Source organism: Panthera leo, chromosome B1 (assembly GCF_018350215.1).
Source record: "Panthera leo isolate Ple1 chromosome B1, P.leo_Ple1_pat1.1, whole genome shotgun sequence".
In the NCBI taxonomy this organism is placed as follows: Eukaryota; Metazoa; Chordata; class Mammalia; order Carnivora; family Felidae; genus Panthera; species Panthera leo.
The window spans coordinates 81,312,166-81,339,232 of record NC_056682.1 but is presented as its reverse complement, the minus strand read 5'-3'; the positions used below and the strand labels follow the sequence as shown (position 1 = coordinate 81,339,232).

The 27,067-nt window shown below is 39.7% G+C and overlaps 1 protein-coding gene across 4 annotated transcripts in view; it reads left to right on the top strand.

The window, feature by feature from the left end:
* MMAA (metabolism of cobalamin associated A) overlaps positions 1 to 26,706 on the top strand; it is a 50,113-nt gene extending 23,407 nt beyond the window's left edge. For 2 of the 4 annotated variants that reach the window (XM_042935395.1, XM_042935393.1), the window contains 6 exons: positions 15,321 to 15,824; positions 18,018 to 18,140; positions 21,162 to 21,332; positions 23,738 to 23,823; positions 24,645 to 24,794; positions 25,830 to 26,706. In XM_042935395.1, coding sequence (XP_042791329.1) covers positions 15,380 to 15,824; positions 18,018 to 18,140; positions 21,162 to 21,332; positions 23,738 to 23,823; positions 24,645 to 24,794; positions 25,830 to 26,120 — 1,266 coding nt within the window. In that variant the 5' untranslated portion in view covers positions 15,321 to 15,379 and the 3' untranslated portion in view covers positions 26,121 to 26,706. Of the gene's footprint in view, positions 1 to 931; positions 957 to 4,833; positions 4,943 to 15,320; positions 15,825 to 18,017; positions 18,141 to 21,161; positions 21,333 to 23,737; positions 23,824 to 24,644; positions 24,795 to 25,829 lie in introns of those variants that run through there. The other 2 variants (XM_042935392.1, XM_042935394.1) reach the window with 2 other exon arrangements.
* Positions 26,707 to 27,067: the final 361 nt, after the last annotated feature.

Here is a 27,067-nt window from a genome sequence, read left to right as displayed (position 1 = left end):
TATAACATAGCCCTCCGTTATGGCCATTTCTATTTGCCATAATTTGAACCTTGCTATTTATTGCCTATTGATGCTGTCTTTATTACATTACAGCATACATTTGGGAGACTTTTTTCCCCTAAAAATCCTACACGCAGGTAAAACTCAGGATTTACAACTTATTACAGAATCCAACAGGTTTTCAAGAAACTAGTTACCATTCCGGCCCCACTGTGAGGTAGCAAATATTAAGCACGTTCATTTCCATTTCCATTTCAGCTGGGAGCCTTTCCCGGTCGGTGACACTTCGAGGGCAGTGAGCGTGGGTCCCTAATTTTAGTACAAATTAAAATGTTAATCAATACGAATGGTAACTTAAGAGAAAAAGCTACTCCATGCCTTAAACACTTGAGTTATATTTCAGTTGAACAGTTATTCCAATAGGCTGGAAATTGCTTGGCGGAGTTTGGAGTCTTCCTGATGTCACCAGTCTGTTAAAAGGCCCAGTTTGTGTGTACCCCACATTTGAAGCTTCTGGGAGATAAAAAAGCGGTCTGCGCTCGCGGGCCGTTGCACGCCGCGGGCGCCCGGGGCTGGACCCTGGCTCCGTTCCCCGGACTACTAAAGTGCCAAGGCCGGAAGGGTATGAATGTTACTCTCCAGCTTTGGAGGCGAACGATCCAATACGGACCTGCTTCATTTCTCGGCAGATTCCCAGCGCCCGACCAACTTCCCCACCCCGACGCAGGCCCACAGGCCTTAAAGCACACGCGTTCCAGCACACGACGGCATTCCGCGGCCACGTCCGCCAGGACCCTAGTCCCGCCCCGCGCCGCCCTCCAGCCCCCGGCCGCCCTCCGGGCTCCGCGCGTCCGGCACCGGGTCCTGCGTCTGCGCGTCGCGGCCAGCGCGGGGCGGGGCGAACCGTGCCTGGCGGAAGGGGTGGGGCAGAGCCGCACTTCCGTGGCTTCGGGAGGGTGAGTGCGGGGTGGGCGTTGCGCGAGGCGTCTGGAGCCAGAGCTGGGCTCTGGCCTCCGGCCGCCGGTGGGGGCCAACCCCAGCGTCGGGGGCGCCTCCTGGAGGATTTGGGGTGGGGGAGGGAAAAGGAGAATATTGTTGGATTGGGCTATATTGGGAATGCGGGGTATGTGCTGACAGGCAGGCGTCGGCAAGTTTGGTTCAAAGGGAAGGGTCGCGCTGTAAAACAATATTTTAAAATTTACATCATTTTAGTCAGGTTTGTGAGCTTACTGTTGTGCCACAGTAAGGAAATTTTGGTGAGGTTGCTGGTTCCTTGCCGATGACAAACTTGGTGAATGGTTAACCAGAGAATGGAGAGGGAAAAGGCACGATAGTCCAGTGTAGCTACAATCAAAGAGTGAAATTAAAACTTGTATGGAATATAATCTAGGATGTAAAGTAGGTTCACACTGAAAGTCAGAGTACCTAGACTTTGTCAAGTACTCTGGAAAGGCATGGGCTAAGTCTCTTCTAGCAGACATACTGTATTCAAATAATTTATATTTCTTATTAGCAAATGAAAGACCACCTAAGCAAAAATGTCATGATAAATTTTTTTATTATCTTTCTTAAGAGTTGTGCCCTAGTACATATACATAGGAAAACTGATCATTATAGCTCTTCCAAGTTGGTAGGAAATCAACTTTCTTGGAGGCCTGTGAAGACACTAAATCATTTTGGGTCATCTGCAATGTCCACAAAGTATTATTTTATTTTATTTTATTTCAGTTTATTAGTGAGGGAGAGAGAGAATCCCAAGCAGGTTCTTCATTGTCCGTGCAGAGCCTGACTGGGGCTTGACCTCAGGAACCATGAGATCATGACTTGAGCCGAAATCAAGAGTCAGATGCTTAACTAACTGAGCCACCCAGGCTCCCCCCCAAATATTCTTTTATTAGTAAACAATATTGTTTTGTGCTCAAGGTAATAAGAATTTTAAAAAGGGAACAATTCAGTTATTTTTAGGGCTGTGTTCTGTTAGAGGCAAAACAAATGCTAAAAGTTATGTAACCATAAGAAATGTAAATATCATCTTGAGATATTTGAAGACTAAAGAAAACCTATATTTGGCATGGGAAGGACTGGCGACTGCTTGAAACATTTGCCTGTTAGCTGACTGTTGCCTCATATAGTCATGTATGAGGACATGTGGGTCCCTCATACATAGATGTACATAGGGCTCCCCAAGGCCATTTTGGATTTGAACTTGGGTGATAGCAATCGGGGTGAATGAAAACGTTTAATGGTGATGAAATTTTAAAAAATAGACTTTCCCAAACAGATTGAAACCTAAAAGTGGAAATTGGGAAATGTGAGTCGTAACTGGAAATGTGATAAAAGGTATAGTGGACAGGGAACCTTAGAGTATTTCCTGCATGAGTTCCGTATGTGTTCGGTATTACTCTTATATAACAATGACCTATTTAAAAGTTGCTTGTTTAAAAAGTCATTCTGCTCTACCAAAATTTCCTGAGATTATTTGAAAAGGAGAATGTAAAACCTTCTGTGGGGGATGGTGGGAGATGGTAAACAGATTAATGGCACCTGACAGTTTATCTTCTAATCAAAAATGATTACCCTTGAGAAATGGAAACACATGGTGTAACACTGCATTGCCTGTATGAACTGTGCTTTGCTGCAGACACTGACCTAAGGTATTGATTTTGGAAATCCTGTATGCTTTTTCTTGCCAGGGTAGTTATTGAAATTGAGAATATTCATTGGATCAATTTCAAGACAAATATCCCAAGTCAGACTGGCTGCTGCTGAGCAAATGTTTAATGAAGGAAAACATCCATATATTGAAATAAGACCTTAAAAAGAGAATCCTTAAATAAATATGTATTTACTGTAAAATCTAGCAAAATGTATGTTTTCAAACATTGATTAATTGAGTAATCAGCATAATGGAGTTATTGACCCATACAAAATTCTAGTACACATTCTTTTATTCTGTGAGCAATAAAATATGCTGTGGGTACAAAGATAACTCATAGTCTAGGCAAGACTAACAACTTAACAATGTGACCAGCATTATAATTGAGGGATGTAGCCTGCGTAGGATGACAAGAGATATGAGTGACAACTGAAAGGGCATGGAAAGGGGCAGAGAACTGTTTATAGAGGAGACACTTGGGTTGATTTTTGAAGGCTGAAGAGGAATTTGTGAGATGATTAAAAGAGAGAAGGGATTCCAATCAGAAGGAACATCATGGACAATGGCCAAGATGTTTAAGAGTGGTTTTTCTGGGACCTGCATGCAGATCAGAATAGTTATAGCCATGTGGTAAAAGTGGAGGAGGGGAATGAATTAAGTTGGAGAGGTAGATAAGAGCACTCATAAAGAGTGTTATTATTATTTATGTAATAACTGTCTTAGCTGGATTATAAACTTTATGGTGTCAGAAGCTGTGTTGGACCCATATACCAATGTATAGCACAGTGCCTGGCATATAGTAGGTTCTCAATAAATAGTTGCTGAATAAATGAATGGCTGAATCCCAGGAAAACTTTTTATTTATTTTTTTTACAGATAAGGCAGAGGGAACTTTTTAAGTATTTTAAACAGAGGAGTATAATAGACTTACATATTATGATGATAAGTGGTAATATGGTCATAGTAGATGAGCGTTTTTCAGGCGTAAGGTTGTACCTGTGGTAGGTTGTAATCTGCATTAAAAGAAAACAGAATAGAAAAGGTAACATTAGAGTGTATCACGTGAATTAGCAGTAAGAAATGTTTTATGAAACTTTTGTTTCAGCTATATTCCTATTTGTTGCCTGATGTAAGTGTGTTTCTTCCCATGGACCGTGATCAAAGCTTGAAAGCCATTATAGTAAGGGTGGGAATGAGGGTGGTGTAGAGGGAATGGATATAAAAGAAGTATTGGAGGAAAACAAATGTGATTCTTAAAATGTTGCTGTCCACGTGAACCTTTTGCTTGAGAGGGGGTTCACTTACCAACTCATTTTAGTATTTTTGCCCACTTGGTGTTTTTCACTGTATATTAACAAATTGACATTCTGGTTTATTACAAATGGCAGTGCTTTGAGAGATCTCACTGAATGTTGTAAATGCTGCAAAATTTATCTTGTATTTTGGTAGTACACAGCTTAAAATTGTAGGATGAGACCTCCAAGATTCTCAGGAATCATGAAAATTCATTGAAACAGTTTAATTTGATTATTGGCCAAGTTTTAAAATTTCTTTCCTTAAGAAAGCAGGAGAAGATGCTTAGTTACATGTGCAGATGGGAAGTCTTTTTCCCTACCTCCATAATTTTGCTACTCTAGAGGCTTAGTCTGTTCTGTAGGTGACATATTATAATGGTGGAGGGTTGTTCAGACAAGGCTGAATTACACTGGCTTTAAAAGAAATTATGGACTTCTTCAAAATCTGGTTGATTCATTAAATTAATGGGTTTAAGTATGTTATATACTGAGTTATCAGGTGTGAGTTATTTGTGGAGTGAAAAACATTTAAAACTTGTATAAATTTGGCTTATTCTATCACCTAGTATACTATTGGGATCTCCTACTGGTAAGGTTTGTACAGAAGATGTAAACTAATTTTTCATTATGGCTTAAGCAAAAAGAAAAAAAAAAACAAAATGAAGATAAACAGCCTGCCATAATCATTCTGTATTTAAATGTAAAGGGTTTTTTGGTGTTCTCTTGATGTGACATGACACCACCTGTCTTCATATGGATCTGGATTTTTTTATTGTTATTTTTATGTTTTTAAGTTTATCGAGAGAGAGAGAGAGAGAGAGCAAGCACAAGCAGGGGAGGGGCAGAGAGAAGGAGAAACAGAATCCCAAGCAGGCTCCACACCATCACCATCAGCGCAGAGCCTGACACAGGTCTCCAACCCACGAACCGAGAGATGATGACCTTTGATTCAAGATCAGGATTGGGACACTTAACCGACCAAGCCACCCAGGTGCCCCATAGATCTGATTTTTCAAATCCATAGTTTTTCCCAAGTTCTGCCGTTAGTTGTGAGGCCTTAAGTCAATCAGTGTAACTTTACTGAGCTTCACCTATAAAATAGAATCTTGTCTGCTATTGTGAGGCTTAGCTGAGGAAATGTATACAGGAATGTCTCACACATGATAAACGCTCAGTGAAAGGTAACAGCTGCTGCTCTGCTATTCACATGGTCCAGAAGGTTTGGGGGCAGCAAGAAAATCAGCCCCCAGAGATTTGAAGGTGTAAAAACCTTGAATTATATACATCTGGGTAGCTCTTTGGTTTTCGCAAAAGAATGGGGGAAAAGGATATCATCTTTTTCCTGATTCTTGTCACTTAAAAGCCATTTGAGATCTGTATTGGCATCAAAGGACAGAGAACTTCATAATCCCAAATTGTGATAAACTCTGCAGTGTAAACCATAAGCTTGTCAGATAGTTGGTCTGGATTTTCTGAAAAAGACTTTGATTAAATTATTATAAGAAATAACTATTCTAAATGTTAGAGCAACGTATATTACTATTTATTAGACAGTTTTTAGTTTCATCTCATTTATTTAGGGAATACTGTTTGTTTGCATCATTAGAAGTGGACATATTTTCATCTAGTAAACTCTTGTTACTGGGTTTTGATTCCTTACAAATTTATCTTTCTGTTTTGGAAGATTAGTTAGATGTCAAAGGTGCCTTGATTCAAAACAGGGAACTTAGAAGGTAGAATGTTTTTAGATCACACAGGTTAAGGAGGTACTCACACTTTCCTTTCAAGTATATTAGATTAACATAAGTAGAGAGTCCACTCAGGAACCTTAAAAAAATTAACCGATTACTATATGCCTGGCATTGTGCTGGATTCCGAGGAAACAGAATAAGACACTGTCTCTTCTCTGGGACAATCATTGGCTGGGCTGAGGGATGAGAATTTGTGGGGAGAGATCTGTAAATAGATAAATCAGAAAAGATGAATAAAACGTTGTGGAGCTTTGCAGATGGAACAGGTGACTGCCTGGGAAAGGTGGGGGAAGATGTGTCCTAGAAGAGGTATGTTTGAACTGAGTAGGAGTTTGTCAAGCAAAAATGTGGAAGATAAGCATTCTGCTAATTTAATTAGCATTCCACAGAATTTTTATTATAGCATATAGAATTTTTGCGTTTGTTTTTTAAAGCTGCCGTCCTCAAAAATGGTTAGTAGCCCACGTATATCACATTATTTCAGAGTTGAACTTCATATCTTAATATTATGTTGAACCTCATATCTTAATATGAGAATTCTGATAGAACCTGTGCACAGAAGCATAGCTAAAATATGACTATCACTTTTTTCACCTCATAAATAATTCTTTTTACTAGGTTTTTGAGTATATATGTTAATTTTATGTTTAATTGAGAAATTGACATATAAATATACATTGAATGTAATGCTGTTGGTCATAGTAACTGTTTAAATTAAGGACTCATCAGGTTTGATTCTCACATTATGAAATCTCAGTGCAGAAGGAAGCAAGTTACAGATTACAGATACAGACAAAGTAAAAATTAAATCATGAATAGTTACTAGACATTTCTTATTAAAAGTATACAAATTCTGTGTTTTATCTTTAAAACGGTTTGGTTTTTTTTACTATAGCAACTGTATTAGTTTTCTTTTGCTGCTATAACAAATAACTACAAACTTCATAGCTTAAAACAACACGAATTATTCATCTAAGAGTCCTGTAGGTTAAAAGTCTGACTTAGGTTTTATGGGGCTAGAATCAAGGCATCTTTGTTCCATCCTAGAGGTTCAGCAAGGGTGGGCTGAGTCCTCCTCACGTGACATCATTTTGCTGTTCCACCTCCCTCTTTCATTTTAAAGGACTTTGGTGATTATATTGGGTCCACCTGGATTATCCAGGATAATCATTTTATCTTAAAGTCAGCTGATTAGCAACCTTAATTTCATCTGCAACTTTAATTCCGCTTTGCCATGTAAGGTAACATATTCACAGGTTCCAGGGATTAAGACAAGGACATCTCTTGCAGGGGGCGGGGAGCTTCTGCCTACAACAGTAACATATGCTTCTTTTAAAAAATCAGAAAAATATGATTAACCAAAAAACAACATATAAGCACTATAATACCACTCATTTATAGATGAAGTTAATGTTTTGACATATGTATTTCTCTGTATGTGTGTTTGTATGTAAAATTCTATGAAAAATGGTGTAACACCTCCTTGTTTCCAGTCACACTTTTGGTAATCCCCTTTGGGCTCATGGATTTAAATCACACCTAAACACTTAATGATTCTCAAATTTACACTTCAGCTCTGACTCCTTCCTGAGACTACTAACACAACTGCCTACCCAGGATGCCACTTGGATATTTAGTAGGCATCTTAAACTTAACGTATCAGAAACTAAACACGCCTAATCTTACCCAAAACCTGACTTCCTGCAGTCTTCATCAGTTCATTAAAGGGCAACTCCATATTTGCTGTGTCTCAGGGTAAGACCTGTGCCTCATCCTTGACTGCTATCTTTCTGTCCCGTCCTATATCTCATTCATTAACAGGTCCTTTAGAATTCATCCAGAATCCTGATTTAACACTATCCCCACCTGGTTCCTGTCCTCATCATTTCTCATCTGGTTATTGCATTGATCTCTTTGCTGGCCTTCCCATTTCTGTTCTTGCATCCCCATCAGATCCTTTTAAAACAGAAGTCACATCAGGTTCTCCTTTGTCCTATCGCTTCCCTTCTCAGAGTTCCTCCAGTCCTATCTATAGTTGTATGCCCCTCTTTGGCCTTCTCTCCTATATTTCCCCTCTTATTAATGTCTAGCCACACTGGCCTCCTTATTTATATGTCTATTATCTGTTTTACTAGGATGTTAGCTTTATGAGGGCAAGAACTTTGTTCTGTTTTGATCATTATATCCCCTAGACTATTGCATGACACATGGTAAACGCTCAAGTGTTTCTTGAATGAGTGCTTTATAATCTTCTTTCTCTGTCTCTCAACATATTACTTTCTCTTTTTTTTTTTTTTTTTAAATTTTTTTTCAACGTTTTTTATTTATTTTTGGGACAGAGAGAGACAGAGCATGAACGGGGGGAGGGGCAGAGAGAGAGGGAGACACAGAATCGGAAACAGGCTCCAGGCTCCGAGCCATCAGCCCAGAGCCTGACGCGGGGCTCGAACTCACGGACCGCGAGATCGTGACCTGGCTGAAGTTGGACGCTTAACCGACTGCGCCACCCAGGCGCCCCTTACTTTCTCTTTTTTGAGCATAGCTTTGTTGGATAATGAATCAGTCATGGTAAGATTTGTTAATTAAAGGGAATATTTTAAATAGTTATAATTTTCTCTTAGACTCTATAGACAGCATCTCTCCTATGGGAGGATAGATAGGACTAGGATTGGTAGTAAGAATGTTCTGTATCCTGGTCAGCATTTCCTCTTCTCTGCGCTTTGGCTCTTCCGAATGCTGCCACTGTCACTGCATACTTTTAAAAAATGCTTTTTACTTGCTTTGGGAGGGGCAGGGTTACTAATACCTTTTAGTCAAAAGACTTCTCCTTTATCCCAAAATAATTTATTAAGAAAAAATGCCACAGAGAGTCAAAAGACCTGAGTTTGAATCCTGGCCCGCCCATTGGTTATGACTAATTTAGTTACCTAACTCACTCTTGTTTTCCTTCCCTTGTTAAGTGAGAATAAATAATAATAATAATAAATGTCATCATAGAATTGTCTGGGGAAATAAAGTGAAATGGAGTATTTGAAAATGGATTATAAGCTCTTGAGTGACAGGCGGGTGGGAAATGAAATGAGTTCAGATCGGCAGCCTTTTTTTGTTTGTTTGTTTTTCAGCAACTGCAACTTGCCAACCTCTGTAGTGAGCTTTGAGGATTCTAGTGTGGACAATAAGGTCTTGAATCTGACTTGTCTTTCCCTTAATGCCTTGCCTAAGTCCAGGTCCTCATCATCCCTTTTGGGTCTTTGCTAGGGTTTCCTAAACTGGGCTTTATGTTACCAGGGTCTAATTACTCTTCTTACCACCATTCCCGGTGTTATCTCCTAAAAACCAGAGCTGATGGTGTCACTAACCTTTGTATAGATCACTGTTGTGTCTCCACTGCCAACAAGGCAAAATATAGCTCCTTAGCCTCGGTTTACATCCTGGTCCAGCTTCATCTCCTACACTAGTTCCATATATAGACTAGGCTTCTGCCTCACTGACTTGTTCAATCTTCTCTGATGGCAGGGAAGAGACCAATTTCCATTTGTGACTCTGTACATTAAGTCATCAGCCTGGAAAGCCTGTCTCGTCCTTCAGTTTTTGTTTTTGTTTTTGTTTTTTTGTAATCCTTTCAGACTTAGCCCTGACATTGACCCCTCCATGACTTGAACCTTCTACTCCCCAAGGAAAGTTAGTTTCTATAATTTTCTCTGTTCCCACAGCCCTTCATGGTTTTTTTTTTTTTTTTTTTTTTGGACATGGTGTTATTATTATTTTTTTATTTTTTATTTATTTAATTTACATCTAAGTTAGTTAGCTTATAGTGCAACAGTGATTTCAGGGTTAGATTCCTTAATGCCCCTTACCCATTTAGCCCATCCCCCCTCCTATAATCCCTCCAGTAACCCCTCTGTTTGTTCTCCATATTTAAGAGTCTCTTCTGTTTTGTCCCCCTCCCTGTTTTTATATTATTTTTGTTTCCCTTCCCCTACGTTCATCTGTCCTCTGTCTTAAAGTCTTCATGTGAGTGAAGTCATATGATATTTGTCTTTCTCTAATTTCACTTAGCAAAGTACCCTCTAGTTTCATCCATGTAGTTGCGAATGGCAAGATTTCATTCTTTTTGATTGCTGAGTAATACTCCATTGTGTGTGTGTGTGTGTGTGTGTGTGTGTGTGTGTGTGTGTGTGTATGTGTATATATATATGCCACTTCTTTATCCATTCATCCATTCATGGACATTTGAGCTCCATACTTTGGCTATTGTTGATAGCACTGCTATAAACATTGGAGTGTATGTGTCCCTTCAAAACAGCATATCTGTATCCCTTGGATAAATGCCTAGTAGTGCAATTGCTGGGTCGTAGGGTAGTTCTATTATTAGTTTTTTTGAGGAACCTCCATACTGTTTTCCAGAGTGGCTGCACCAGTTTGCATTCCCATCAGCAGTGCAAAGAGATCCTCTTTCTCCGCATCCTCGCCAAAATCTGTTGTTGCCTGAGTTGTTAATGTTAGCCATTCTGACAGGTGTGAGGTAGTATCTCATTGTGGTTTTGATTTGTATTTCCCTGATGATGAGTGATGTTGAGCATTTTTTCATGTGTCAGTTGGCCATCTGGATGTCTTCTTTGGAGAAATGTCTATTCATGCCTTTTGCCCATTTCTTCACTGGATTATTTGTTTTTGGGTGTTGAGTTTAAAAAGTTCTTTATAGATTTTGGATACTAACCCTTTATCTGATATGTCATTTGCAAATATCTTCTCCCATTCTGTCGGTTGCCTTTTAGTTTTGCTGATTGTTTCCTTCGCTGTGCAGAAGCTTTTTATTTTGATGAGGTCCCAATAGTTCATTTTTGCTTTTGTTTCCCTTGCCTCTGGAGATGTGTTGAGTAAGAAGTTGCTGCAACCAAGATCAAAGAAGTTTTTGCCTGCTTTCTTCTCGAGGATTTTGATGGCTTCCTGTCTTACATTGAGGTCTTTCATCCATTTTGGGTTTATTTTTGTGTATGGTGTAAGAAAGTGGTCCAGGTTCATTTTTCTGCATGTTGCTGTCCAGTGTTCCCAGCACCACTTGCTGAAGAGACTGTCTTTATTCCACTGAATATTCTTTCCTGCTTTGTCACAGATTAGGTGGCCATATGTTTATGGGTCCATTTCTGGGTTCTTTATTCTGTTCCATTGATCTGAGCGTCTGTTCTTGTGCCAGTACCATACTGTCTTGATGATTACAGCTTTGTAATACAGCTTGAAGTCCAGGATTGTGAGGCCTCCTGCTTTGGCTTTCTTCTTTAAGATTGCTTTGGCTATTCGGGGTCTTTTCTGGTTCCATACAAATTTTAGGATTATTTGTTCTAGCTCTGTGAAGAATGCTGGTGTTATTTTGATAGGGGTTGCATTGAATATGTAGATTGCTTTGAGTAGTATCGACATTTTCATAATATTTGTTCTTCCTATCTAGGAGCATGGAATCTTTTTTCCATTTTTTTGTGTCTTCTTCAATTTCTTTCATAAGCTTTCTATAGTTTTCAGTGTATAGATTTTTCACCTCTTTGGTTAGATTTATTCCTAGGTATTTTATGGTTTTTGGTGCAATTGTAAATGGGATTGATTCTTTGATTTCTCTTTCTGTTGCTTCATTGTTGGTGTATAGGAATGCACCCAATTTTTGTGCATTGATTTTATATCCTGCAGTTTTGCTGAATTCATGATTCAGTTCTAGCAGTTTTGGGGCAGAATCTTTTGGGTTTTCCATATTGAGTATCATGTCATCTGCGAAGAGTGAAAGTTTGACCTCCTCCTGGCCGATTTGGATGCCTTTTATTTCTTTGTGTTGTCTGATTGCTGAGGCTAAGACTTCCAATACTATGTTGAATAACAGTGGTGAGAGTGGACATGCCTGTCTTGCGCCTGACCTTAGGGGGAAAGCTCTCAGTTTTTCCCCATTGAGGATGATATCAGTATTGGGTCTTTTGTACATGGCTTTTATGATATCAAGCTATGATACTTCTATCCCTACTTTCTGGAGGGTTTTATCAAGAAAGGATGTTGTATTTTGTCAAATGCTTTCTCTGCATCTATTGAGAGGATCATATGGTTCTTGTCCTTTCTTTTATTGATATGATGAATCACATTGATTGTTTTTGCAGATATTGAACCAGCCCTGCATCCCAGGTATAAATCCCACTTGGTTGTGGTAAATAATTTTTTTTAATGTATTGCTGGATCCGGCTGGCCAATTAATATTTTGTTGAGGATTTTTGCATCCATGTTCATCAGGGAAATTGGTCTATAATTCTCCTTTTTAGTGGATCCTTTGTCTGGCTTTGGAATCAAGGTAATGCTGGCTTCATAGAAAGAGTTTGGAAGTTTTCCTTCCATTTCTATTTTTTGGAATAGCTTCAAGAGAATAGGTGTTAACTCTTCCTTAAATGTTTGGTAGAATTCCCCTGGAAAGCCATCTGGTCCTGGATTCTTGTTTTTTGGCAGATTTTTGATTACTAATTCGATTTCCTTACTGGTTATGGGTCTGTTCAAATTTTCTATTTCTTCCTGTTTCAGTTTTGGTAGCGTGTATGTTTCTAGGAATTTGTCCATTTCTTCCAGATTGCCCATTTTGTTGGCATGTAATTGCTCATAATATTCTCTTATTATTCTTTTTATTTCTGCTGTGTTGGTTGTGATCTCTCCTCTTTCATTCTTGATTTTATTTATTTGGGTCCTCTCCTTTTTCTTTTTGACCAAGCTGGCTAGTGGTTTATCAATTTTGTTAATTCCTTCAAAGAACCAGCTCCTGGTTTCATTATCTGTTCTACTGTTTTTGTTTTATTTTGGTTTGGTTTCAATAGCATTGATTTCTGCTCTAATCTTTATTATTTCCTGTCTTCTGCTGGTTTTGGGTTTTATTTGCTGTTCTTTTCCCAGCTCTTTAAGGTGTAAGGTTAGGTTGTGTATCTGAGACCTTTCTTCCTTCTTTAGGAAGGCCTGGATTGCTATATACTTTCCTCTCATGACCGCCTTTGCTGCGTCCCAGAGGTTTTGGGTTGTGGTGTTATTTTCATTGACTTCCATGTACTTTTTAATTTTCTCTTTAACTTCTTGGTTGGCCCATTCATTCTTTATAAGGATGTTCTTTAGTCTCCAAGTATTTGTTACCTTTCCAAAGTTTTTCTTGTGGTTGATTTCGAGTTTCATAGCGTTGTGGTCTGAAAATATGCACAGTATGATCTCCATCTTTTTATACTTGTTGAGGGCTGATTTTTTGGACATGGTGTTATTTATTCTGTGGACTTTTGAAGTGCTGAGATTATGTCATTTAGGGTAAGATAATGAGACTGACAGTCCACCTAAGAAGGTGTAATGGGTTGAATGGTGACCTTCAAAAAGAAATCCATGTCCTAATCCCTGGAACTTGTGAATGTGACTTTTATTTGGAAAAAAGGGTTTTGCAGATGACATTAAGTTAGTGATCTTGTGATGAGATCATCTTTGATTATCTGAGTGGGCCCAATTCAGAGACAAATCTCCACACCGAGGACAGACATGAAGAGAAGGCCAAATGAAGCCCGAGGCAGAGACCTCAATTGTGCATCCATGAGCCAAGGGACACCAGGGGCCACTGGGAGGGGCAGGGAACCGTCTTCCCCTAGAGCCTTCAGAGGGAGTGCAGGCCTGCTAACACTTTGATCTCTGACTTCCAGCCTCTGGAACAGTCAGAGAATACATTTCTGTTGTTTTAAGCCACCCAGGTTGTGGTTATTTGTTACAGCAGCCCTAGGAAACGAATACAGCAGGTCAGAATAAAATGACTGGAACATGGTAAAATGTCATTGTCATCACCCAACAATAACATTATCATCACTATCATTCTTAAACCTAGCCTGGGACCTGAAAAGTAGCATACACTTAGAAAATAGTGGTCGAATAAAAATACATTTCTTTCCTGTGAGCTTCCAGTCTGTGGTAATGGTGGAGGTATTGTTGAGAAGTGTGCTTACAGTGAGCTTCCAAAATAGATCCCCCTCTGAACTTTTTTGTTTTAAATATCTTTTTTGTATGTTTGTGTGAAGGGTGGTAGTGGATGTTTTAAATTGTTTTTTTAGAACCATTTTTTACACAGTTTTCCATAAACTGTCCTTTTAGAAGAAGACTAATTTTGTACAAATAGAAGTCATATTTCCCCCAAAATAGAAAAAATGATGAGCAGTTACAGTTCTAACAATAAAAAATACTTAAAATGTCTTCTTTTTCCTATTAGAATGTTATTTAGTAAAATTGATTTCATGCTGATTGGTCTTGAAATACAATTTAGAGAGGCACTTTGGAGCAATCAAGTAATTTATTTCATTCTGCTACGAGGAACTGAAAACCAAAATTTTCAAATAATCATAAACCCGAATTTGGTAGGCCATATGTATCATTTGTATGTAAATTGTAGTTTGCCACTGGAAGCTAGGTCTGTGACCTAACTCTTAACCAAAGTTTTATAAATTGGTATAATAATAATAAAAGCTAATGCTGTTGATTTAATAAATAATAATAAAAGCTAATACCTCTGTATTTTCTTGACCCTCCATGTACTATGTCAGCTTTCGTTGTCGAATACAGTTTGGAGTGGAGAGTATCAGTAAATCTGAGTTAAAGCATCCTCATCTAATTCCATAGTGGTTCAAACTTCAGTGTGCTTATTTCTCTACAGAGATTCTGATTCACTGGGGCTGGGAGTATGCAGTTTTAGTAAGTGCCAGGCGGTTCTGGCCATGGTTTTTAAAAAAATCCTCTTTTTTAAATGTTTATTTTCCAGAGAGACAGAGACAGAATGCGAGTGGGTTAGGGGCAAAGAGAGGAAGACACAGAATCTGAAGCAGGCTCCAGGCTCCAAGCTGTCAGCACAGAGCCCGATACGGGGCTCGAACTCATGAGCTATGAGATCATGACCTGAGCCAAAGTTGGATGCTCAACCGACTGAGCCACCCAGGCACCCCTGGCCATGGTTTGAGATAGGCTGATCTAGTTACCATACAAACCTCACAGTTCATTTCACATGAAGGCCCCGGTGGCGGTGGTGGTGGTGATGATGGTATGCTTATGTTAGGCCATACTTTGAATATATACTAGGGTGAGCCTATTGAATACATACATTTATCTAAACTTAGGCCTCAAGTGCCTTCACTACTAAGCACTTTTTTTTTTTTTTTTTTTTTTGTAGAGAAAGAGTAAAAGGCCAGCATCAGAGGGATTTTTTTAAACCTTTTGAATGAGTTTCAAAATAGGGTATATTTGATCTGAGGAAGTTGTAAGGTCTGTAAACAGAAGAAAATAAACATGGCATAGAATTTCTACCCTACAGGGTTTTTTGTATATTTTTTGTTTCGAAGAAAATTTTAATGTACATTGTATTTCACAGTAGAACAGTAACTCCATAATTTAGGGCTACTCTGGTTGTTAACTGTAGGCAAGGGTGGGGGGATCTTCTCTCGTGTTTGGTAAGAAACTTTCACCTATTTGTACTGCCAAGAAGCCTGATTATGTGTGTTTTAGAATATAGAGAAACCACTAAGCTTGCAGTTTTACTAACTTCAGAATCTTAATTGTACACTGAACTGGCAAAAATATGTTTTCTTCTTCTAGGGAATCACAAATCACATTGAGCCGAAAAACATCCAGTGTTTTCTGCAGTTACAAACAAAATGAATATTCCCATGTTACTACAACACCCTCACCGGCATTTCCTAAAAGGCCTTTTAAGAACACCTTTTCGACGTTACCACTTCATCTTTCACTCAAGTAGTCATCGCGGATCAGGAGTCCCTTGTGCTCAGCCATTTAATTCTCCTGGACTCCATTGTACAAAATGGATGCTGCTGTCAAATGGTTTAAAGAGAAAATTATGTGTACAAACAACTTTAAAGGAACACACGGAAGAACTTTCTGATAAAGAACAAAGATTTGTGGATAAACTTTATACCGGTTTAATCCAAGGGCACAGGGCCTGCTTAGCAGAGGCCATAACTCTTATAGAATCAACCCACAAGAGGAAAAAAGAGTTAGCCCAGGTGCTTCTTCAGAAAGTATTAGTCTACCACAAAGAACAAGAACAAATAAATAAAGGAAAACCACTAGCATTTCGAGTGGGTCAGTCTTTTTTTTCCCCTTTATGTCTGTTTAGTAAATATTTTTCTACATTTTGTCTGTTTTGAAATAGGTCTAAATAGTTTTCAATCTAATGGGAATTCTTTTTTCCTTTTCAGAATTTTGGGCTGGATTTTAAATGCCTTTTCTTTGCAAATATTAGTCTTATTATGTTGGGGGGTGGAAAACTGTCATGGTCATTTGAACCAAGGCTCTGTATTTTAAGAGAATAATATAAGATTTCTATTTTGGCAAGAATCATGCTGTGGCTCCCAGGATAGAATATGCATATGAGGAACTTTTACAGGTTTACTCCTCTCTCTTGGTAGTCCTTCTGCTTGATAGTCTAAAGTAAATGACTTGGTTTTGTGTTTCTATCAACTGTAATTATTCTTATCACATTTCAAAATTCTACTTCTCGGGTGTTTCATTAGTTTCTATGGACAAACCTCTTTCAGGTACTTTTTGTTAAAGTTTCTGGCAGTTGCTTGGCTCTAAGCACAGCCAACTCAATGCCAAAATGTATTTTAAAGGAGGGACCGTATTCATTTGCTATCTAAACTATTAGATGTTCACTCGATTTCTTGAACAGTTGACTAGATTCCATAGTTGTAAATAAGCTTGTTATATATATTTTTTAATTGCGCATTATAAAACAACGTAGATGTGTTTGGGTGGAGTGAGAGCTTTTCATGATGGCAAAATAGGTGATTCCAACCAACTTTCCTACCAAAAAGAACTAGAAATGGTGAACAAAGTGCAGAAATTGAATAAATACACTTAAAATACACTTAAAAGTTGACTAGCATTGCGTTAGACTTACATCTCAGTTTATTGATGATATGGGATTAAAGCCTCCTAATTTTTATGGTAACGGTATGAATTTTAAAGATAATTTCAAAAAGAGTTCACCAACCAACATTTGTATTGGTCTGCGTTGTTCACACATCCTATTCTGCCATCACTGAAGGAACCCTCATTTTGACAGTACTACGTTGGGTGTTAATAATCTTTACGTATTGCAGACAAAATAGCAGACTCCGAAAGAGAAATTCCAGCTATAACAAAGTGTTTACTTGATACACCTAAAGATATTTGAAGAGAGAAGGTCCCAGAAATATCTAGAGTTAACCAGCAACTCACACATAACTAGTAACTCATAAATTTTCATTGCTATTCTGGTTCTTTTATCTTGGTCTTATGAGGCCAGATAAACCTGTGTCTCTGTGGTAGTTATTTTATTACCATCATAAATACGAGTAACAGATTCAGCACCCGTACCGATGTTTAAGACAGAGACCTGCCCTGAAAACTTCAGTAAGGAGCCAAGCATACCATATGACGTACACATACTTTTGAATATAATTACAATTAAATGCTTAAGTTTTATATACTTTGTGAGCATAACACATATATCTCTTCCTTTATGCCATATGCTGTTCAAAACATTGCAAACATTAACATCTAATTCTTGACAACAACCTGAAGAGATAGGTGCTATCATATGCATTTTATTGCAGAGGAAAAAGGCACAGAATGGTTAAGTAACTTCACCAAGATTACACAGCTCAGAAGAGGTGGAGCTAGAACTGGAACTGGCCACCTGGCTGCAGACTGTGTGGTCTTATCTGCATGCTCTGTGAACTCTCCAAGCAGGGGAGTTTTCTGCCTCTCTTCAGACAAATTAATTTTTCCTGGATCCAGTTGATAGGATATATTTTGAGTTATGGGTGGGATGAAACAAATTATCCTTCATAAATAGAAAATTATTTTCTCAGTCACTGGGAATTTCTAGAGTAGTGAGTTGTTTTTCCACTGGGAACATAGAAGTACAGCCCCGGGGTAGGTGGAATAATGACTGGTCATGATGAGAGGTGGGCAGATGTTGAGGGAATGTAGCACATTAACAACAGAGGCAATAAAGTCTGTCCAGAAAGATCCGCGTTACGGTAAAAAGGCATATCCTATTTTATAATCTTATAAAGTGAATTTGGTGAACATACGGAGCTCAGGATTGTTTTCTTCCTCTATATTACTCAGGAACTAGATAAATAGTGTTTTGTTTCATTTAGGAAATGTGAAATACATTAATAGGAGTTTTAATAAATTAGGAGAAATAGAAGGTAATCTATTTGAATAGAACTTATCATAGGGCTGATTTCATTTCTTAAATTAGAAGGATTCTCTCTACTGTAGGATTGTCTGGGCCCCCTGGTGCTGGAAAATCAACCTTCATAGAATATTTTGGAAAAATGCTTACTGAGAGAGGGCACAAATTATCCGTGCTAGCTGTGGACCCTTCTTCTTGTACCAGTGGTGGTGAGTATTGCTGATTCTTTTTAAACTGCAAAGCAGGGGCTCGTCGGGCTCTCTGTTATAATTTAGTGGGAATTTGCACAGTCAGGTGACTTCTAACCTCTAGCGGAGTTTGGTCTCACTGAAAGAAGGGAGTCCTAGGGGCAAGGTGGAGATTGAGGGAGGTAGTTTGGGGTATTAGGCTCCTTGGCTTGTGGGTAGTCCAGGAGTAGCCTGGCTACTTAGAGAACTAGGAAAACAGGTGCCAGAAGTTGAAGATCATCAAAAGCAAATTTGAGCCCTCTATCACACCTGAGGCTAGGCCCCCACTTCCCTCCTGTTGTTTCCTCCTGGCAGCATCAGCCCCTATGCAGTTCAGAAAATGGGTCCGTCTGTTCATTGCCTTTTTTCTTATATTGTTGTAACATCTCTTAAGCTTAAAAGAAAATCTTATTGCTCTTTACAATTTGTCACCCGTTAATATTACATGTTCGGTTCAACGGAAAGCTCTTAGGGGGTCCATGTAATATACCACTGTTGTCCCTACAGCACTTAGCATGGTATGTCACGTACAGTGCTCAGCAATTACTGATTCAGGGTCACACAGTCATCCGAGTTTACTCATAGCTCATCAGAGATACGATGAATAAACTTAGTTTCCCCAAAGGATCATTTAAGGAAAACATAAAGCATGCTATATAAATAGGAAGGTTTTTCTTCCCTTATCCCTCTTTAAGATTTAGGCTTCTCACATTGCAGTTATTCATTTCACAGGTGTTTGAATGTCTGCTATAGGCCAGGCATTGTACAAGGAAGGTACCACGTTGTGTAATCGTGAATGAGACACAGTCCCCTGGCCTACGGAGCTCCGTATCTTACTAGGGAAACAGACATATACACACAAGCCATTACAATGTAATGTGTGTTGTGGCGGGGGGAGGGAATACAGGGCACTTTGTGGAAATGTTTGGTTTGCATACAGTGGGTTTAATGCTAAAAAATAGAGATGATATTATCATATTTTAGGGGCTTTAGGTCAGAAAGGTGGACGACAATTCCTGTCACCACCCATTGAGAATTTTAGCTGAGAGTATGCACGGTTTTTGATTGACTAAAATAAAAATGTTAACCATAAAATAAAATTGTATTTACAACGTTCAAGATTAAATCCATATCAGTATATTACCTTATTTTCAGTCTAAGAACTTTGGTAAAGGTAAGTATTTGAACAAAGAATTTTTTTTCTTTAGTGTTTATTTATTTTTGAGAGCGGGAGCTCAAGCAGGGCAGGGGCAGAGAGGGGGGACAGAGGATCCAAAGCAGGCCCTGTGCTGACAGCGGTGAGCCTGATGTGGGGCTTGAACTCAAGAACTGCGAGATCAGAACCTGAGCCAAAAGTCAGCACTTAACCGACTGAGTCACCCAAGTGCCCCAGAACAAATAATTCTTTTTATGGTGGCTCTCATTTTCATATAGGTGAAAGATCTTTTTTTCTCTTTTCCTTTGTAGTATTCTAGAATACTTGCAGTAGCAAAACAAAACCATAGCTTGAGATGGTGATAGCAGGTATGGTGACAAGATAGTCTGATTAAAGTTGCATAGCTATGTGGTTCTTAATTCTTAAACTAAAAATGAACGTCCCTTTCTCAGGTAAGAAAAAAAAATACATATATAGACTTTGAAGGAAAAAAATACATGGGGATAAACAGGACACTATAAGTTTACATTTCTACTTTAATATTGCTATAGGACTGTGCATTTGAAAGTAGCATGATGCTAAGGTTGAGAAGCATTCCTTTTTTGGCCTGTAGTCAACCCTTGTTGTGTTTTGGATTCACAGATTCCAGCAGTAGCTTTGAGACTTCCCTTAGGGTCTGCAAGTGACAGTTTTGGACTCACTGGCTAAGACAATTATATGGGAGAGTAATTTCATAATGTTTAGTTCAGTGTGTTAAGAACTATAGGATAATAATTTAAAGTATAGCTTTGGCAGATTGTTGACTTATCCAGAGATGATTTCATGTAGAAAATTATTTTAGGAAAAAGTTTTAGAAAAACATCTAAATATTTTTAGAAAAAAGTAAATAAGGTAGTTGAGATGCATGGTAGGCATGTGCTCGAGAATTAGAACCTATGGGAACTCTAAACTGGAGTCATGAGTGGAGAGATCATATCTTTAAGGAACTTCTCAATGTTTAGCATCAACTTTATGTGGAGAAGTTAGCTCTTAGGCAGAGTGAAAATTGAAATTAGGGTTAGAACAGCACTACACCTCCAATGTTGTTATATGGCTAGAGGAAAGTAAAAGTTAAAGGGAATTTCAACAGTTCCAAGGCTTTTATTTTAGTCTTTTAGAATTCGCAAGTAGTGACGTTTACCAAAATACTGTAGTAAACCTTGGAACATCATTCATTCTGTACCATAGGTATTAAATTAATTGCCTACTGGGAACCGGCAGTCATTACAGAAAATGTAAGACGTGGTTCCATGGGCAAGGAACTTATACTAAAGCACTGGCACTAATGACAGTCTTGGTGTGGGACACTGAACGATGCTTAGCAGTATCCTTGGCCTCTACCCACCAGATGCCGGTAGCGTCCTGCCCCCCGTTGTGACAAGTAAAAATATCTTCAGACATTGCCAGATTTCCTCTGGGGTCATAATCATCTCCAGTTGCAAACCATAAAGACAACAATGTTAAAAGGACAGTAAAGAAGCTGTCTTGGCTGGAATTGGAAGATTGATTTGGGGGCAGTGGAAGCTGAAATTGGACAGGTAAGGTAGGGCTGCATTGTGAGGGCCTTTAGTGTTAGACTGAAGAATCTAGATTTGAACCTCTAGCCAATGGAAAGCCGTTATAAATTTTGAGGGGCTTGAGGTGTTAATTTGACATCATACACGCTGTGTGGCGCTAAAGCTCAATTATATGAAATGATTTTGAGATCTTGGGAGAAATGTCATAAGGCACTTCCCCTGGGAATTGGCTGATTGATAATTGGCCCCTATAGGTGTTCCATGATTATAAAATGTAAATGTGTGTTTTAGGATCACTCTTAGGTGATAAAACCCGAATGACTGAGTTATCAAGAGATATGAATGCATACATCAGGCCATCTCCTACTAGAGGGACTTTAGGAGGTGTGACAAGGACCACAAATGAAGCCATTCTGTTGTGCGAAGGAGGGGGATATGACATCATTCTTATTGAAACCGTAGGTGAGTATGATTTTCTGTTTCATAACAATGAAGTACTATAACAAATGCTATATAAAGATGAGTGACAGCTAATACCATTTTGTTCATTGAGCATATATTTACTAAAGGTGTCATTAAATACGAGGTACTGTATCTTGGATTCTATAGGAGATATGAGAATATGGGCTATCATCCTTACCTTTAAAGAAAAGCCATGTGTCTGGAGAACTGTTACACAGGGGTGGTATGTTGTAAGTACCAGACGAGAACTGTAAGCATTGGAAACGATATTTTAACATAACACCTATTTTGTTTAAAGCACATTTCACATGTCTTCAATATTCGCTCAGAAAATTCATGTAGCTGGGTACCTTTTTAATACAGGGCCATGTTTTACTTCATCTTTATATCCCTAGCACATAGTTATACCCACTGAAAAATACTGAAATGGAAACCCCAAGAAATTCGCCTTCCTCTGGAGAGACAATCCACTATTACTGAGTGATAAATGTTTGTGACACAGTCTGACTTGGGTTTGAGGGATCATGGAAGACTTCCAGGAGGAGGTGACAGTTAAACTCCATGCTGAAGGAGGAATTGGAGTTAAATAAAATGAAATAAAGAGAATAAGAGGACATGGCCCATTTAGAGAACTGCAGTTTGCTCAGGAGATTTAGCACATAGAGTGTGGAGGCTGGGCATGAAGAGAGATGGGGCTGGAGACTAGAAGCTCCACCATTTAAGGGTGGATGGGGGAAGAGTTGCCCATGCAGTAGTAGGAGAATCAAGGTAGAGGACCATAAGAACCAAGTGCATGACCTGGAAGTTGCATTTGACTGCTTGTCCCAGAGACTCGAAATGTGACTCAAACAGAGAGTGGTTTATTTTTTGTGAACAGAAGAAACCTGGAGGCAGGCAGTCCCAAGCAGGCCTGGTCATTGTACAGTGGCCTTGGTGTCCCGGGTTTCTGTCTCTGCTCTCCATTCTTAGCACTTAGTTCCCATCCTCAGGGTTGCTCATGGTTAAAAGACAGCTGATGAAGCTTGAACTGTCACATCCACCTTCTAGGTAGGGGGAGGGAAGGTGAGGGGAAGGGGTGGGCCCCTCCTAGCTGGGTCAGCTCCCTTTCAAGAACTTTCCTGAAAGCCCCATCTAGTGACTTTGGCTTTCACTAATTAATCATCTCTAGCTGAAATGGGTTCAGGTGACTGTGGGCTTTCGCCTGGTACATCGATGCTTCTGACAACATTGGGATAAGGAAATAGGGGAGAATAAATATGGAATGGACAACCAGAAGTCTCTGCCACCCCAGTGGACAGAATTTCGAGAGGAGTTTCAGTGGAGCAGGTGATGTGGAAGTCAGATTTAAGTGGATTGAAATTAATGTGAAGTAATGAAGTGAAGACCAGTGAGCACATGTTGATTTTTTTTTTCTAGACACTTAGGTATAAAGAGAAATGAGAAATATGGTGATAATTGGAGTAGGTTGTGAGTTTTTGTCTTATTTTTTTCCTGTTTGTTTGGCTTTCAGATGACAAAGACATGAGCACAATTCCTGTCAGGTGTTGGGGGACAAGAGCCTGTAGACTAAGGAAGTTAAAGATAAAGCAAGGGCAAGGGCACAGAGGAAGTGGGAAGGAAAGAGAGGGTAACCTTCAGCCAGTACTTCTTATACTGCGACTGGAGAGGAGGCAGTGAGCAGAGCTGGTGTTCGGGCCCGCTGATCTGCAGAGGGTGGAGAGGGAAAAGCCGAGGGGGTTCTTGCCTTTATTTCACTGCCACATAGGAGTCATGGTCATCATCATGCGGGGAGATTATGGCACAGTAACTGTAATAGCCACTGTGAGAAATGGGAAGGCAGCTGACTGAGGGCGTTTGGGGGCATTGCTTTTACCAGGCAGTGAGGAGGAGGTAGCAGATGTTAGACACCATGATCCTGCTGTGGTGCCTGTTCTCGAGCCATTTCTCCGGCACGCTTACGGAGGAGAGAACACGGGTGGTTGGACTGATCCATGGGTGGGGGTTTGTGGGGCTCACAGGAAGTTGAGAAGGCAAGAAAGCTGAACATCTTGACAGGCATGATCTAGGGTTAGAGCCACATTGCTCAAGCTGCTTACCGCTGAGAGGGAAGCCAGGAAAGAGTTGCAAGGGGGGAGGAGAGAATGGACATCTCGATGTTCTCCATTCAGCCAAGACTAAGGCTAATGGGAATAAGCGAAGGGGAGAGCTGGGAAGGTCACAGTTTGCTCATAGGAAAGCAGTGCATTTAATAAATTCTCGAGAGGTGGGGTGTTTAAAGTGGGATCAGGCTGAGTGTGTGATCGTGGGTACAAGTGAATGAAGTGGAACGGGAATGGTGGTCAAGGTAGTTGAGAAAGCAAATTACTATGAATATTTTAGCGTATAGTTGTGATTTACAATTGCAGGTGTGGGTCAGTCGGAGTTTGCTGTTGCTGATATGGTTGACATGTTTGTTTTACTACTGCCACCAGCGGGAGGAGATGAATTGCAGGTAATTATATTGACTTTTTTTTCTCCCTAAACACAAAGTATACATCTCTGAAAGTACAAATTTCCGGTGTTGTGTTTCTGTAAATTAAGTTGCTGTTAATGTAGGGAAAGAAACAGCATTCATATTGGCTACAGTACCTGAGTCAAAGACAGATTCTCTATGTTTTTTCTCAACTTATAGTAATAGAGTTTATGACCTCGAGCTAACCATACAACTTAGATTTTTCCACCCGCAACACGGGAGTGAATGGAATACGTGGACAGCTCTAGCCAAAAGAGACTACTGTTGTGTGGGTGTTTGTCGTACAGAGACTGAGGCACTGTTTGCTATCAGGTTATTTTTCTTCAAATGTAAATTGGAGAAAAAATTACAAACATTAAGGAAAACTTCAAAGACTTTGTTTATGGAAATGCAGATGTTAGCGATAGGTGTCTTCTCTTTTTAAGCACTTAATGACGGATGATTTTGCATCCTGCAGTGTTAGCTCATGAGAAAGGGAACCCATCATGAGTCAGTGTGAATTGTCTCCTGCCACTCATTCATGTTGTGTCTTAATGACATATTTACTCTAATCGTGAATGTATCTTAGCATGTTAGTCTCTACACTTGGAAGAGACGTTGTAGATGACTTCTGTAATCCCAACAGCTGGTGCTTCTGAGTAATTTCTGTTGAGTGATTGTAATTCCTGGAACCCAGGGTTTAGGAAGATGTAGAGGAAAAGTTAGTTCATAAAGTGCGTGACTCTCAATTGACTGTTGTCCCATTTTTGGCTATAATCAAATGAAGTATTTCTGATACATCACTGTCTTTTTCACTTTAGGGTATCAAAAGAGGCATCATTGAGATGGCAGATCTGGTAGCTGTAACTAAATCTGATGGAGACTTGATCGTGCCAGCTCGAAGGATGCAAGCAGAGTACGTGAGCGCACTGAAATTACTCCACAGGCGTTCAGAGGTCTGGAGACCAAAGGTTAGCTTGCCTTCCTTTCTGCATTTTCACCGAGTGGATCGTGCACATTAGAAGAGAGGATTCAAGTCCCCAGCTAGACAGATAATCAATCTTTGCTTGTATGTGAGATTACAATTTTAAAATTATGACAAAGCCAGAGTGTGTAGTCATGATTTTAAATCTAATCCTTCAACCACTAGATGTCAAAAACTAGATGTGAGGGGATAGATTAGATTGCTTAATGCTTGACTTGAGCCATTTGGAAGTGATAGCAAATCCATTCTGAAAGGAACCATTCTTAAGATTATGGAGCAATTAGTGATTTGATTATCTTTATTAGAGTTTGAGTAGGAGAGAAGAGGCTTTTGATGTGATAGCTTCCCTTCCCATTATGCTTGTTGGGTGCTATTTTCAATAAGGAAAAAAAAAGACAAATTCTGTAATAAATGGTACGGTAATATTGATGTGGGCAGCTTTATCTGCAGGAGGACACTATGTTATTAAAGAATAAGCTACAGTCACTACAGTGAGAACAGCCACAACCTGTCTTCCCATCAGCTCCCGGTCTCCCTGGTCACGTTGTCTGCATTGTACATGCAGGTGCTGGATGCTCAGCTCTTGGCACCTGCTGAATCAGGGAACTCTGACAAAGGGAGGTTATGGGGCTATTTTCTCAACTGAGTTTCATGGTCTAGCACTCAGGCCTCAGGGAAACCCACCCAGCCCTGCCCTTCTCATCCTCGTGACCCTCTCTCATTTTGTCTGTGTTGCCCCTGAAGACCATCTGAGCAATCCTAACAATTGACCAGAATAGACCCTGGGCTAAAGATTTTGACCTTGAATCAGTGTCTTGCTTCTGCATGTGTTTAGTAATCCTAGTAAGTGACCTCAGTCTGTTTCTCAGTATATTCACTTCAACACAGTGATAAAATGTCTCCGTTTCACTTGCCTATTTTCATACACTTTAAGACTTAATTGGCAGGAAACCAGGCTCCCCGTGAAAATGTTTTCTATCATTTTAAGTAAAACGGTTTTGGGTTCTTCCCTTTTTAATAGGTAATTCGTATTTCTGCCAGAAGTGGAGAGGGGATCACTGAAATGTGGGATAAAATGAAAGAATTCCAGGACCTCATGCTCGCCAGTGGGGAGCTGACTGCCAAACGACAGAAGCAGCAGAAAGTTTGGATGTGGAATCTCATTCAGGAAAGTGTGTTAGACCATTTCAGGACCCATCCCGCAGTCCGGGAGCAGATTCCTCTTCTGGAAAAAAAGGTTCTCAGTGGAGCCCTGTCCCCAGGACTAGCCGCAGATGTGTTGTTGAAAACTTTTAAAAGCAGAGACTTGTGAGATGTATCCTATATAATGATTTTATATGACATTTCATAAAGCATTTTAATATTAAAGGTCACTTATATGCCTGTATTTTCAGCAATTCTTTTGTGGTGCCCTTGGCCCCATTTGTGAACTATGCTTGAAAAGTCAAAGAATGTTAGATATGGCTGGCAAAGGTCAGGCAGTCGGCAGTATTTGTAAGGTACCTGTTGTATGTTACTGATTTCCATTTCTTTCTATTCTCGTACGCTGCCATGGCAGCTGGTAGGATAGTTTCTTCTCATCAGTCATAAGCAGAGAAAGCTGAGGAGAACAAAAGAAGGTCATGTACCTTCTTTGATTTCTTTGATTCCATATTCGCTGAGTTTCCAGAGAAAATGTAAGCAAGAGTGACCACATTTCTGAATTCTTACTTCAGGCTAGAATCATACATGGTGGATTTCCAAGAGCTGAAAATAATGACTGGTGCCGGAGTGTACTGGAGTATTCTAGCAATTTCTGAAATGGCTGTGTACACCAGTAACAAAACAGTTGGACTGTGTAGTGATGTGAACAGTTTTTTTTTTAATTATTTTTTATTAATGTTTATTTCTGAGAGAGAGAGAGAGAGAGAGAGAGAGACAGAGTGTGAGTCGGGGAGGGGCAGAGAGAGAGAGAGAGAGAGAGGGAGACACAGAATGTGAAGCAGGCTCCAGGCTCTGAGCTGTCAGCACAGAGCCCGACATGAGGCTCGAACTCACAAACTGCGAGATCATGACCTGAGCCGAAGTCAGACACTCAACCAACTGAGCCACCCAGGTCCCCAGTGAGCACAGTTGTAAAGTCTATTTGTCTAGACCTGTGGATCCCCCATGATAGGCAGGAGAGCCCAAAGGGAACTGGGGGAAATCAGCTGCAAATAATGTGGCCCATTAATCCCCAAGAGTTGGAGTAAACCCTCAAAAGACCCAAGTGAGGTCACA